At 40.5% G+C, this 15,558-nt stretch overlaps 1 protein-coding gene across 1 annotated transcript; it reads right to left on the reverse strand.

Annotated features, from left to right (window-relative positions):
• Positions 1-6,971: 6,971 nt before the first annotated feature.
• LOC134314361 (eukaryotic translation initiation factor 4 gamma 1-like) lies at positions 6,972-11,229 on the reverse strand. The gene is made up of 13 exons (XM_062994944.1): positions 11,205-11,229; positions 10,463-10,615; positions 10,125-10,230; positions 9,863-9,984; positions 9,706-9,769; positions 8,992-9,593; positions 8,721-8,837; positions 8,324-8,563; positions 7,931-8,035; positions 7,683-7,829; positions 7,437-7,531; positions 7,172-7,307; positions 6,972-7,092 (listed from the first exon to the last, which is right to left on the reverse strand). The coding sequence occupies exons 2-12, from the start codon at positions 10,598-10,600 to the stop codon at positions 7,193-7,195; spliced, it is 1,851 nt and encodes a 616-aa protein (XP_062851014.1). The 5' UTR covers positions 10,601-10,615; positions 11,205-11,229; the 3' UTR covers positions 6,972-7,092; positions 7,172-7,192.
• Positions 11,230-15,558: the final 4,329 nt, after the last annotated feature.

A 15,558-nucleotide genomic window follows, 5' to 3' on the forward strand; every position in this document is an offset into this window, starting at 1 on the left:
TAGACAGCATTATATGACAAACAGTCATGCTACTGTGGTAAATATTGCCACAATATACTCAGGGTTATCATTGTCTCTTATTACAGTCCACTAGTAAATATAGAAATGCAAATTGAAATTCTATTACACAAAGAAGAAACCATAAATTAATTATATGAAAAAAAGCTGTTGAGTATATTGCGTCAAAGCTCATCTATGACGGACCAAAAGACAATAGATATGAAAGGGACGTTGTAGCCTAGCGGTTAAGGTACTGGATTAGTAATCAGAAGGTTGCTGGTTCAAGCCCCATCACTGCTAGGTTGCTTCTGTTGAGCCCATGAGCAAGGCCCTTAACTCTCAATTGCTCAGACTGTACACTGTCTCAGTACTGTAAGTCGCTTTGGATAAAGGCGTCTGCTAAGTCCTGAAAATGTAAATGTAAACGTGTGCTGTGGTCAAATGAGTCCGAGCTTCATCTTGTTTTGGGGGAAACACAGACAAACCATGTTCTTATTGCCAAAAGACAAAATCCATCCAGACCATTATCAGCGAAAGGTGCAAAAGCCAACTTCTGTCACGGTGTGTGCGTGGGTGACCTGCTGATGTATAAAAGTACTGTTAACACAAATAAGCAGCTGAAATCTTGTATCAAGCAAGAACGGGCAAGAAAGCAGCAATTATTGTCTTCAGTTTTCAAACAATTGCATAGTTTCAGAAATATAAAGTTGATGACAGTGGTAAACACGCCTCTGTCCCAACTTTTTTGAGTGTGTTGCAGGTATTAAATTCTAAATGTGTTTACAAAACACGATCAAATTACTTAGTGAAAACACTGGAAATCAAATTAAGTTCAAGAAAATTAACAAATCCCGGATTCTTGATTATGTTGCATTTTAGAAACTATCACCTTTATAACCTTTTTGGGTTTTGTATTTGTATTTATATTTTAAGAAATAAACACAAAAGGTATTTTTTTGTGTGAAATAAGGTAAAAAAAAGTCTTAGACAAGTATTTAGACGCTTTATTAAAAATTTATAAATGTAAATACTAAATCAAGGTATGATTCAGGTATTAATACTTTACTCACTCACTTTCTTAAACGCTTATCCAATCAGGGAGAGGGGGGGGGGTGTGTGGCTGCTGGAGCCTATCCCAGCTTTTCAATGGGCGCAAGGTACACAGTAACACCCTCTATGGGCCGCCAGTCCATCTCAGGGCAGACACACATACACACACCCATTCACCTAATTCAGTGCAATTCAGTGTCTCCAATTAACCTGACTGCATGTTTTTGGACTGTGGGAGGAAACCGGAGCTCCCGGAGTAAACTCACGCAGACACGGGGAGAACATGCAAACTCCACACAGAAAAAACCCGGCTGGGGATTGACCCGCCTGGGGAACGAACCCAGGAACTTTTTGCTGTGAGGGGAGGACAGTGCTATCCACTTAGCCACCGTGCCACCCATAATAATACCTTATAATATTAAAATATTCTCAGTTAATTAATAGTTGGTTTCATTTTAAAATATGTTGCAATTGGTTGGAATGATTTACACAATGAGTAGCAATCAGGATGGAGATGAGGGAGCTTCCCACAGTTCTCATAAAATTATTACAATTATTATTAAACTTTATTAAACAGCAACTTTTAATTATAATCAAATTAACAAACCAAAAGCCAAAGCCATGACAAACACCTTAAACATTCCTGTCAGTACATGATGAACTTTTGAGTGCTGTGAATATTATGATGGAACTGATTAATCTAAATGGGTAATCAAATGAGAACACATGCTTCCCTCATGTGGCGTCTAATTGTAGTGCAACTCATTCAAGGTTCTCTAACAGGAACTATGGATACATACCGCCCTCTGCTGGACGTGTTTTATTATGTACTGGAATGAAGCATAGTATAAAAAAATGCTGGAGCCTATCCCAGCTTTCAATGGGCGCAAGGCACACAGTAACACCCTGGACGGGACGCCAGTCCATCTCAGGGCAGACACACACACACACACCCATTCACCTGTTGGGCAATTCAGTGTCTCCAATTAACCTGACTGCATGTTTTTGGACTGTGGGAGAAAACCGGAGCTCCCGCAGGAATCCCAGGCAGACACGGGGAGAACATGCAAACTTCACACAGAAAGGACCTGGACCGCCACGCCTGGGGATCGAACCCAGGACCTTCTTGCTGTGAGGTGACAGTGCTACCCACCGATCCACCAATGCGCTAAATACAGTCGTTTTAATTGTCACAGGTGAAAAACAGCTTAAAATGTCTCTGTTTTTGACCTTTAATGGCAGATGCTTCATTCTGATCACAGATTATCTAAAGTGGTAAAAGTACGGTACTATCTGCTTTATCCTGGTTGGAGTCGTGGTTGGTCCAGTATCACTGGAAAACAGTGGACGCAAGGCAGGAATATCCTGGACAGGGTGGCAATACATACTCAGAGGCAATCAAGTCTGTGTAGACACCTGGCCAGTCAATACTACAGCTGAGATTCAAACCAAGTGGTGGGGCTGGCATAAAAGACCACCCGAGCACCTAACTGATATGTAATATACAACCCAAAATCAGAAAAAGTTGGGACATCATGGAAAATGCAAATAATAAAAAAAAACACAGAGTTTCTTACATTTACTTTGACTTTTATTTGATTGCAGACAGGATGAACCTGAGATATTTTATGTTTTATCAGCTCAACTTTATTTCATTCCTGCATTTCAGGCCTGCAACACATTCCAAAAAAGTTGGGACAGTAAAGCATCTACCACTTTGTAATGTTGCTATTCCTTTTCACCACACTTAAAAGATGTTTTGGCACCGAGGATACCAAGTGATTTAGTGTTTCAGCTTTTATTTTGTCCCATTCTTCTTGCAACCATGTCTTGCAGGCCAGTCCAGTACCCGTACCCTCTTCTTCTGCAGCCATGGTTTTGTAATGTGTGCAGCATGTGGTTTTGAATTGTCTTGTTTAAAAATGATGGACGTCCCTGGAAAAGATGACGTCTTGAAGGCAGCATATGTTGCTCTAAGATCTCAGTGTACTTTTCTGCATTAATGCTGCCATCACAGAAGTGTAAATGACCTTTACCATGACAGAACCTGGCTTTTGGACTTGTTGCTGATAACAGTCTGGATGGTCCTTTTCGTCTTTGGTCCGGCGCACATGGCATTCATTTTTTTTCCAAAAAAGACCTGACCATTTACATTTACATTTTCTGCATTTGGCAGATGCTCTTATCCAGAGCGACTTACAGAAGTGCTTCCATAGTAAACATTTCATTTCTCAAGTTTTAGTAAACAACAGTCGAAGTAAACACAAATCTGCTGAAACCTGTTAGAACCAAAGTTGTTGTTTTTTTTTGTGTTTTTAATCGTTTTTTAAAGACAGCAAGAGACTCAGCTGTTCGGACAGACAGAGGAAGTTCATTCCACCACTTGGGTGCTAGAACAGAGAAGAGCCTTGATGCTTGTCTTCCTTTAGTCCTGGGTGGAGGATCAAGTCGAGCGAGACTAGTGGCTCGGAGGTTGTGCGGTACAGAGCGGGGTTTGATTAGACCGCGAAGGTAGCTTGGAGCTGGTCCATTTTTGGCTTTGTAGGTGAGCATCAGTGTTTTAAACTGAATGTGTGCAGCTACAGGGAGCCAGTGAAGAGAACGCAGCAGTGGGGTGATGTAGCAGTGTTGAGGTTGGTTAAAAACCAGGCGAGCAGCTGCATTTTGAATGAGTTGCAAGGGTTTAATAGTGGACATTGGAGCACCTGCCAGGAGGGAGTTGCAGTAGTCCAACCGTGAGATTACAAGTGACTGGACAAGAATCTGGGTAGCTTCCCTGGAGAGAAATGGTCGAATCTTCCTGATATGTTGAGGAGGAACCAGCACAATCTTGTCATGTTGGCTACATGAGGTGAGAAGGACAGCTGGTTATCCAGGACAGCACCAAGGCTTCTTACCTTATCAGATGGTCTGATCTGGGAGTCATCAAGAGAAATGAGAAGGTCCTGGGTTGGAGATTGATCTCCGGGAATGAGCAACATCTCTGTCTTGCTGGGATTGAGTTTCAGATGATGAGTTGACATCCATTGTGAGATATCTCTCTGACATGCTGAGATGCGAGCTGAGACTTGTGTGTCTGAAGGAGGAAATGACAGAATGAGCTGAGTGTCATCTGCATAGGAGCCATGGGAGGCTATGACCTTACCCAGAGAGCGGGTGTAGATAGAGAATAGAAGTGGGCCAAGTACAGAGCCCTGAGGAACACCGGTTGAGAGAGTGCATGGAGGAGATATGGATCCCCTTCATGACACCTGGTAAGAGCACCCTTCGAGGTAGGAGGCCATCCATTGCCATGCCGAACCGATTACTCCAATGTTGGAGAGAGTGGACAAGAGAATGCTGTGATTCACTGTGTCGAAGGCTGCAGAGAGGTTAAGAAGAATGAGGACAGATGACAGTTTGGCTGCTTTGGCTGCATGAAGCTTCTCAGTAACAGCTACAAGTGCTGTTTACGTAGAATGCGCTGCCTTGAAGCCAGACTGGTACGGATCGTGGAGGTCATTCTGAGTAAGAAAGGCAGATAGTTGGTTATAGACAGAATGTTCAAGAATCTTTGATAGAAAAGAGAGGAGTTGTCAATGTCTGTAGTGTCTAGTGTAGGTTTCTTAAGAAGGGGAATGACCTGAGCCTTCTTAAAAGCAGTAGGGACAACACCTGATGTCAGGGAGTTGTTGATGATGGGTGTGATGAAAGGGATTAGGTCCTGTGAGATGTCTTTGAGGACGGTGGATGGTATAGGGTCGAGTGTGCATGTAGTGGGATTGCTGGATGAGAGGAGCTGTGCAACCTCATCCATGGTGAGTGGGGTGAAGCTGGTGTGTGTTGGTGGGTTGAGGGTCAGTTGAAAGTGGGTCAGTCGGAGAGAAGGATTGATTGATTTTGTCAATCTTTTCCTGAAAGAATGTTGCAAAGTCAGTAGCATTAAGAGAGGCAGATGGGGGAGGAGGAGGAGGGTTCAGAAGTGAAGAAAAGATAGCATGACCATGAATGTAACCAAAGTGTAAAACATGATGTTAAAACCCTAATAAAACAAACAAACCTTTGCCAAGGGCACAACCCACTACCATGACTGACCCTGTCTTTAGATTTGCTGCTGTTAAAGTAAATAATGTATATTATATCTCTATTCTTACTCTGAAATTAACATGTTCTATTACTTGTTACTACGTGCAACAATTTGCAATAAAAAAGAGCGTTCAAAACAGTGATTGATCTGATGTCTCTAAATCAGCATTACACCATTATTAGATCCATAACCCTCAGATATTGACTTGGAGCTTCTATAATGCAGAACTTGTTGAAAGCTTGTTTTAAACAGAAGTGCTTGTCGGGTGTGTTGATTCTCTATCACACCTCCGACTTTTCTGACCTCCCCAGTTTAGTCATTTCCAATTCCCTGTTGTGTACTGCAATCCTATGCAGCTTGCTCTATCTGATTTCTGGCCGCAGGATGGCTGCAGAGTGTCACGCCCCCTATGCTTATTATGTATCGACTAGTAATGAGTTCTCACAAACAGCTTTACGCACGGAAAGTCACCATCGCTCAGAGTTGCAGTGGCAATAACAAAAAATCTATTAAATCTTTAATAGTTTTACTTAGGCTCAGCGCTCCACCCCTGAAGCAGCTAGCATTGGGTGAAGTAACAATTCCATTTGCTGCAGTTTGAACAAGCAAGCAGCAGTGGGATCAGAGCAGACAGTAGGTGCTGTTGTCACAGTGGCATGGCCAGCTTTTTATTCCCCAGACTGTCTCTATGGAGCGTCCATCTAGTCCAGTGACCACACTGAAAATCCTAATGACCGATAGTAAATGTCACAGGTATGAACTGAACCTGGCACTGGCCCAGTCGTTTGGATTGGCAGCAAAATGTGAAATCAGTAGAATCATTTTTAGATGCCCTGTTGTCATGATGGTAATTTTTTTTTTTTTTTACAAAAGAGACACAATATAACTAAGACGTATTTATTTGTTTTATTTATTCCCTCATGTCTTATACCAGTCTTTCTCTTTCTCCCCACAGATTTTCTTTAACAAGCCTCTTCGAATATTGAACATCCTCATCATCTTGGAAGGAGCGATGATCTTTTATCAGCTATACTCATTCATGTGTTCAGAAAAATGGTACCAGACCATATCATTAGCTTTAATCTTTTTTAGCAATTACTATGCTTTCTTTAAACTGCTCAGAGACCGAATAGTGCTGGGGAAAGTGTACTCATACTCCGCTTCTTCAGATCACAAAGTCAGCTAGATGAGCTAAATCACTGTCGACAAGCAGGAGGAAACAGCAAGCGTGCACAAGAGCTTTTTATTTTTTCTATAATTACATTGTTTTGTCACTCTGTTTATGCTCTGATCTCCCAGGAAATAAAAAAGAAAGGAAAATATAAAAAAGTATATTTTTGTATTTTTTTATGGGTCTGTGTCTTTTCTTTTGTGTCGTGTGTCCTGGTGAAACAAAAACATGAATTTCGATCACAATAGATGAAATTGATCTGTACAGTCAGCCCTTATGTGTATTCACATGTTCCTCGTCCACAGGTTCAACCAATTCAACAAGCAAAACTTGAATTTGCCTCCTGAAGGGATGTGTAGGCAAACCCTGCTATAGTCTCCCGCCATTTCACATGGATCAGGATATAACATAATAGCATTGCAAAACCTACATAGTGCAGTGTGACCAGTAGATGGAGCCACATAAAATATTAGGAGGAAGAACATAACAGAATGTAAGAACGTAAACAATATTGCATTATTTACTGGGGTAAGCTCAAAATATACTAATGGAATACTCCAATGAAATACATCGATTTAAAAAGCTAGATGTTACACAACACCTCTTTACTAGCAGAGGAAAGTAACACTGTGTCATCATTTCACATGTACAGATAGAGAAATAAAACCCAATGTGAACACAATCAAATGCTCAAGGTTTATTGAATTTTATTGCTCATGGTCATTGTATGAGTGATGTTTATTTTGGAGGCAGCTGTTTCTTTTCGAGTCCGGCTTCGTCTTGAGTCTTCAGCTGGTTTAGGACTCTGCAAAGATGAAGAACGTTGTTAAGGCTCAGAACAGACATGGTAGTTTTGTAAAGGAAGTAGAAACATTATACCCTACCTGATCTGTTTGATGAAATTACTAAAGACGATGCATGTCCTGTCCTCTGTACCTCCTGTCCCGTTGGTCCCAGCACCTAAAATGGACCTGATCTCGGTCACAGTGCTGAAAGTGCTCGTTCTTTCTGTAGTTCTTTCTGTACAGAAGAAAAAGTGTGGATGAAATCAAAGTTTCTGGTTAGCTTGGTGTTAACACGACACTGAACATCCCATTTAAAGGATTTTCAATATCAAACTGTGAATCGATAACAAGGAGGATGACTTACCTAATACAAGCACTTCCATTCACTTCAGTGCTGGCTCTTGCTTCGTATCTGTTATTGCCTTTTTTGCCCCAATGTTCCCATGAGCTGTTTCCAGGCTGGGATTTGAATGGAACAGAGAAGAGGAGGGCATAAATGGATGTCATGACTATAAGATCTTAAGGAGCTTCACAGCCACATGACCTCACATTCAAACCGTGTCCTAAATCCAGTAAAAAACTAGACGTGTTTGCTCATGCCGGTTTGTACCTTGTTGATGTGGCTTAGGTGGGACGTATTGACGGTTTGGTTCTTGATGGTCACCGTGATTGAACCGTCATCATGTTTCTTAATGTCTCGATTTGAGTCCTTTTTGGATGGCACCTGCTGATTGTTGCTCCTGGGCTCCCAGTTATTCTGTTATACACAAATAAAAAAAAAAAAAAGATTAAAAACTGCAGGAAATACAAAAGAGAGTGACTGAGACTAAGTAAGTTAAGAGATTGTAAAGTATTTACCTGTCTTCGATCCACAATGCCTTGCAGCATGCTGCAGATCCTGGATGAAAGCTTCCTCTGCTGGATGATTTTGTTGATCGCAGAGAAGTACAGATCCATTAAGTACTACACAAAAAGACAAACGTCGTCACCACAATAAAATACCAGCGCACAATCTGCAACCAAAAGAACTGATAAAAAAGACACATTCATTTATTACTATTCAACATTTCATTTCAGTGGTTATCAGACTGAACCTGAACTGAACTAAGCTGAATATAAGACCAACGGATCAGAGATCTGGCAACCCATTCAGTTAGTGCAGCTCAGTTTTAACATCTGTTCAACCATTCCGATTTTCTCTTATCTACTACAAAGCAACTGGTGCACAAAGAGAACCAGACAGCCCCCTACCTTGTCCTTTTCATCATGCAGGTCCTTTCCGGCAATGGTCAGCAGCCTGCAGAGACACTCCAAGTTCTCCTCGCTTGGATTCACCACCAGCTTTTGCTCAATCCAGCTGTTGATAAATGACCTGGGGAGCATCTCTCGTTTAAAAAGCTCAGCAATGAACTCCATGTTGAGGAGAGAACATTGAAATGACCTGATTTTCTCTTCCTCAAGGTCTTTCTTCAAGTTCTGCCAAACTTTTACCTACAGTTAATGTTAGTAATGTGTTAAATGTCATCAATGTGATAATTCAATATATAATGACTTGTTTTTCTGATGATTAATGAAGATTTGTGCATTAAGTCCAAAGTTAAAAAGACCAAATACTTTTAACACTTTACTAGACTTTAAAAAAAAAAACCATTTTGGCGTCGTTCAGCTCTTTCTGCTTCTTAGCGAGAGCCATGTCATGCTTCCTCTCCTTTCTAAGCTCCTCCTGGCAGCGGCTGAGCAGCATCTTCTTCATAGTGGACACGTCCTGCCGGTCATTAACAAGCACAAATTCAGGGGAAATTCATACAAACATATTCATTTAAAACCTAGATTTTGTTTGTCTATACCAGTTCTGCACATTACTAATAATTATTTAATAATAATGGATAGACAATTGGACGTGGAGAAACTTCACTCACATCCTTCAGTCCGTAGCAGAAGTTTGCATACATCACTGCTGTGTTTGGCTCCGATGTTGCTCTTTCTACAGTGAAGTCGATCATTGTCTTGACTCTCCTCATCTTGAGCTCCTCACCATCAGACAGAGTTGTGTCTGAGGGCTCCAACGTTGGCTTGTCCTCCTTATCCGCTTTTCCAGTGGCAAAAGATTCGATCTCTTTGGGCACTTCATTACAGGTGGAGTTAGAAACTGATATCTCAGCATCCTTGGACTTCTCCTCCTTTAAACCACTGCAGTTCAGTTCTGCAGGTACGGTGTTCTGTTCCACATCTTCTCCAGATTCCACACTGCCACTTGGTGAAGACAGAGCAGGAATATCTGGAGCTGTGGAAGGAGACACAGTCAGTGAGATAACAGATTCCACATTGGAAACAGAAGCACTCTTAGTGGGCACTTCATTAGACGTGGAATCAGTTACAGATCCCAAATCTTTTGATGGGAGCATCTCAAGATCCTTTTGCTCCACTTCCTCTAAATCAGTGCAGATCTCTTCTTCTGCCACTGGAGAGGTGGAGGAAACTGGCTCAGATTGTAGATCCTGGACAGATCTGGTGTCAGGGTCTAAAGAATAAAACACGAATATAATTAACAATCAAATATTATTGTACTGTTTATATTATAGACAGTAGCTAGTCGTGCATGAAGCTTCTATATTATTACAGAGTTTTCATACTTAATCCAGACAGGATCTCCTGTGTAATGTCACGTCCTCCCTGGTTTGGGTCTCGGATTGTGATCTGTAGGAAAATCAAGTTGGAATTTGTAAGTACTCACAACTTTTACACTGAAATTAAAATGTAAATATAAAAGTGCTTTTTTTGATTTATTACCTGCTTACGAACTCTTTTGGGCAGTGAAGCCGTGGCTCGCCATTGAGCCAGTGGTGCCTGATACTGCTGGACAGGATTAGTCATATAAGATGCCACAGACGGTTGGTATTGAGTATAGTACCCTGTAGAAAGAAGACCAACACATAATCCCCCCTCATGTCCAGTCCCGAATCAGAATTCAACTATGTGTAAAGGAAAAGGATGCTCTTTAGAGGTGGATTTAGAAAACTCATCTAACTTTAGCCATTTTAGAGCTACTTACCATAAGCAGAGCCGTGACCAGAAATGGCTCCATGATGAACACCCTCTGGTGCCCTGGCCAGTGAGTACTGATACTGTTGCACATGCTGGTTGTCTGGTGAGCAGTACTGCAAAAGAACAGCAAAACTGCTGAGTAGAGCTTAACCATAATGAACACATCAGTACATGTACTTTACATTTATACTATTATAGACCCCCTGACGCTGCTCTGCACTAAGGTCTACACACATTTTAAATAAAAAATTGCCCTTCTGATGCAGCTCCATACTTTGGCTTACATCCACTTCAGTACAAACATCTTTTACTTTAAGAGGATTCATGTAAAGCAAAAAACCTTACCTGACCATACAGAGTGTAGTAGTTATAGCCCTGATACTGTGGGGCCATCATTTTTGAAAAGTAGTTAGGGAATGTGTAGGGGTAAGGGATGGGGTGCAGTGAGTAAGCGGATGCCTCCCACTGAAGATTGCTGGTCATATTGGCGTAATACACCTGGAACAGCAGAGGAAGATACAGAAGCACAATATATAAAATGCCTTAGTATCTCAAATTGTACCTAGGGTCAAAACTCTAACACACAGAAAAATCTGCACTAATCATACATGCTGTTTAATACAGTTGTTTGTGGTTTGTGGTTTGTGAGCCAAAATGGTTGATACTGTGATTTGTCATCTAAGCACTCAGCTATGCCTAAAATTATGGGATGGCAAAAGGACATAGGTACCTATCTCATTTGCTAATATGAAAAATCTGTCAGAGCAATCTAGCTCTGTTTTATTACTTTTCAGGCATCAAAACACAAAAAAACAGACTAAATAATTGTTTTAATACCTGATGCTACTATTACTGTTTATTATTTATTTCTTAAAAATACCAGTTCATGCACAGTTTTAATTAAAAAATGTCAGTGATGATATATATGTGTTAAATCATTTTACATGTTTAAAATGCATTAAAACTCATTACACGATTTTCCAAACTTCAGTATATTACATTTTACTTATTAGTATCTATTTAAATCTGAAATAAAATAACTATAATACAAGTAAACAGAAATAAAGAGATAATAAAACAAAACTACCTGTAGCTCTGTAGAATACGTGTTGACTCGTGCTGAGTGTAAATCCTAATGATGAGTGTGAGATTAATAGAACCTTCAGTAGAACAGCGTGATTGTGACATCATCGCCTCAGAAGTGACTTTAAATGCTCTGACTGCTTCATTTAAACTGTTACAACAAGTAATCACACACAATCTGTATTGATTTACACAATAAAGTAATCACACAGTGAGTTCACACAATAAAGTAATCACACAGAATATATACTGTATATATAAACAGCATGGAAGATGCAAATAATAAAAAACGCAAGAGTTTCTAACATTTACTGTGACTTTTGTTTCATTGTAGACAGGATGAACCTGAGATACTTCATGTTTTATCTGCTCAACTTAATTTCAATTATTAATAAACATCCATTCCTGTATTTCAGGGCTGCAACGCATTCCAACTGTGTAATGTTGCCATTCCTTTTCACCACACTTAAAAGATGTTTTGGCACTGAGGATACCAAGTGATTTAGTGTTTCAGCTTTTATTTTGTCTCATTCTTCCTGCAAACACGTCTTAAGATGTGTAACAGTCGTTGTTGTCACATTTTTTGTTTCAAAACTCTCCACACATTCTCTATCAGGGACAATTCAGGACTGCAGGCAGGCCAGTCCAGTACCTGTACCTTCTTCTTCCACAGTCATGCCTTTGTAATGTGTGCAGCATGTGGTTTTGCATTGTCTTGTTGAAAAATGCATGGACATCCCTGGAAAAGATGATGTCTTAAAGGCAGCATATGTTGCTCTAAGATCTCAATGTACTTTTCTGCATTAATGCTGCTATCACAGAAGTGAAAATGACCTTTGCCAAGGGCACTGACACAGCCCCATACCATGACAACAGTGATAACAGTCTGGATGGTTCTTTTCAACTTTGGTCCGGGGCACACTGCGTCCATTTTTTCCAAAAAAGACCTGGAATGCTGATTCATCTGACCACAATACACGTTTCCACTGTGTGATGGTCCATCCTAGATGCCTTAAGCCCAAAGTCGATACTGCTTCTGGACATTGTTAACATAAGCTTCTTTTTTTGCACAGTAAAGTTTTAAGTAGCATTTGTGCATGTAACTCTGTATTGTAGTACTTGATAAAGTTTGCCAAAGTAATCCCTCGCTCATGTGGTTATATCAGCTATTGTTGAGTGGTGGTTCTTGATTCAGTGCCGTCTGAGGGATTGAAAATCACGGGCGTTCAGCTTAAGCTCTGTAGAGGGAGAAATATGCAAATTCCTTTCAATCTATCTTTGAGGTTCATTGTTTTCAAACATTTTAATAATTTTCTCACACATTTGTTGACAAACTGGAGATCCTCTCATCATCTTTGCTCATCAAAGACTCAGCCTTTCCTGGATGCTGCTTTTGTACCAAACCATGATTACAATCACCTGTTGACATCACCTGTTTGGAATCACATCATCATTTAGTTTTAGTTTTAGCAGACCTAAAATGCAGGAATGAGGGTTTATTAACAAATGAAATGAAGTTGAGCAGACAAAGCATGAAATAATTTAAGGGTTATCCTTTCTGCAATCAAACAAAAGTCAAAGTAAATGTAAGGAATGCTGTATTTTTATTTTATTTGCATTTTCCATACTGTCCCAACTTTTTCTGATTTGGTGTTGTATATCTGGTCAGAAAAAACTGTTAAATGTGCATGACCCTTGAACTCTTAGATGACACTGTATGACAAATCATCATGTCACTAAATGTACCACTGAGCTCTCTGGGCTTAAGCTCACCTAATATGTACCCAAAGACAGTTAAAACAAGTGCTGTGGTCAGATGAGCCCACGTTTCAGCTTGTTTTGGGGGAAATGGATGCCGACTTCACTGTTTCAAAGACAAAATTAGTAATCCAGACTGTTATCAGTGATAGCAGTCACTTCTTAGATACTTATTGTCTAAAGAATTAAGTCCAGATTAATGTAGGTAATTGTCAGATTAATGCAGATTATCTGCTGTACTTGGAACAACACAGTAACTTAAATATTACAACCTTAAATCAGATAAGGTCATCACAGTTTGGAAAATTCATATAAATAAAAAAGTTGGGACTGTAAAGCATTTACAAATTTGTAATGTTGCTATTCATTCTTGCAACACTTAAAAGACGTTGTGGCACTAAGGATACCAAGCATTACAGTGTTTCAGGTGTTACTTTGTTCCATTCTTCTTGCTAACATGTCTACAGGTGTGCAACGGTACAACATTGTCATTGTTGCATCTTTCCTTGCAAAATTCTACAAACATTCTCTATTTGAATCAGGTTAAGACTGCAGGCAGGCCGTACCCTCTTCTTTTTCAGTCATGCATTTGTAATGTTTTTATTGCCTTGTTGAAAACTGCATGGACATCCCTGAAAAATATGTTGTCTTGAAAGCAGCACATGTTGCTCTAAAATCTGTGTACTGTTCTGCATTACTGTAGTCATGACTGACCCTGTCTTTAGAACTTGTTGCTGTTAAAGTAAACAATGTATATTATATCTCTATTCTTACTCTGAAATTAACCTGTTTTATTACTTGTTACTACGTGCAACAATTTGCAATAAAAAAGAGCGTTCAAAACAGTGATTGATCTGATGTCTCTAAATCAGCATTACACCATTATTAGATCCATAACCCTCAGATGTTGACTTGGAGCTTCTATAATGCAGAACTTGTTGAAAGCTTGTTTTAAACAGAAGTGCTTGTCGGGTGTGTTGATTCTCTATCACACCTCCGACTTTTCTGACCTCCCCAGTTTAGTCATTTCCAATTCCCTGTTGTGTACTGCAATCCTATGCAGCTTGCTCTATCTGATTTCTGGCCGCAGGATGGCTGCAGAGTGTCACGCCCCCTATGCTTATTATGTATCGACTAGTAATGAGTTCTCACAAACAGCTGTACGCACGGAAAGTCACCATCGCTCAGAGTTGCAGTGGCAATAACAAAAAACCCTGCCTGACCTTCCCACCCTCATGGGCACAGATCTTTAATAGTTTTACTTAGGCTCAGTGCTCCACCCCTGAAGCAGCTAGTGCTGGGTGAAGTAACAATTCCATTTGCTGCAGTTTGAACAAGCAAGCAGCAGCAGACAGTAGGTGTTGTTGTCACAGTGGCATGGCCAGCTTTTTATTCCTCAGACTGTCTCTATAGAGCGCCCATCTAGTCCAGTGACCACACTGAAAATCATGACTGATTGTAAATGTCACAGGTATGAACTGAAACTGGCACTGGAAATGTTCTCACTGGCCCAGTGATTTGGATTGGCAGCAAAATGTGAAATCAGTAGAATCATTTTTAGATGCCCTGTTGCCACGATGCTCATATATTTCTTTTACAAAAGCGATGATCTTTTATCAGCTATACTTATCCTCTGGAGGATCCTATACCTTGAGGTTCGCGGGACTCCAGAGGCACTGGCAGCTTCAAGTACCTTTTGCTGCTTTGTAATGGCATTTTAGCAGCTGCTCTCTTAATCGGATGAATTTGTCTGGCAGAAACCTTTCTCATTCTGCCTTCATCTGCACGAACCCGTCTGTGCTCTGAATCAGCCCCAAATCTCTTCACAGTACGATGATCACGTTTAAGTTTTCATGAAATATCTAATGTTCTTATACCTTGTCCAAGGCATTCCACTGTTTGATGCTTTTCAGCAGCAGAGAGATCTTTTTTCTTTCCCATATTGCTTGAAACCTGTGGCCTGCTTAATAATGTGGAACGTCCTTCTTAAATAGTTTTCCTTTAATTGGGCTCACCTGGCAAACTAGTTATTGCAGGTGTCTGAAATTGATTTCAGTGATCCAAGGAGCCCTGAGACACAATACCATCCATGAGTTTAATTGAGAAACAAAAAATGAAATCTTTATGACACTTAAATCCAATTTGCATAATAATTTGGAACGCGGTGTATTTATTGGGGTGAGGTCAAAACAGGGGCGGCTCGTTCCTTAGGGCGATCGGGCGACGCACCACCAAAGGGTGAAGGGAAGAAATTTTTCTATCACATTCAACCAGTGTTAAACTAGCTGTGACAGTCTGACTTGCCTCTGAATATCGTCCGATCAATGTCGAGTTGTGTTCCGTACAGTAACGCCCCTTTTGGGGCGACTTCAGTCTGACTGAAAATCGCCCCAGATTGCTCTTATAGACTCTCATGTTAAAGCTCTTTTTTACGAACTGCAGGCACTGCAATGCATTTTGAATGAGTTCCGGGAGGGCTCGCACTTACGTGCTTGCATCACACGTAATCGTTCCTTATTTGGAAACTAAACGTGGTGTTCCGTATTTTTATCAATGGGAGAGAAATGCTGCAGATTAGACTGAGACACGGCGATATGTAT

This window comes from Trichomycterus rosablanca, chromosome 5, assembly GCF_030014385.1.
Source record: "Trichomycterus rosablanca isolate fTriRos1 chromosome 5, fTriRos1.hap1, whole genome shotgun sequence".
In the NCBI taxonomy this organism is placed as follows: domain Eukaryota; kingdom Metazoa; phylum Chordata; class Actinopteri; order Siluriformes; family Trichomycteridae; genus Trichomycterus; species Trichomycterus rosablanca.

Bases quoted from the DNA above. Each gene is read 5' to 3' on its own strand.
- LOC134314361 (XM_062994944.1), bottom strand. From the start codon at position 10,600: ATGACCAGCAATCTTCAGTGGGAGGCATCCGCTTACTCACTGCACCCC. The intron at 8,838-8,991 runs GTGAGTGAAGTT...AATGACCGGCAG, and splicing joins TCTGCTACGGACTGAAGGAT to GACGTGTCCACTATGAAGAA. The intron at 8,564-8,720 runs GTTTTTTTTTTT...CATTAACTGTAG, and splicing joins AGCTGAACGACGCCAAAATG to GTAAAAGTTTGGCAGAACTT.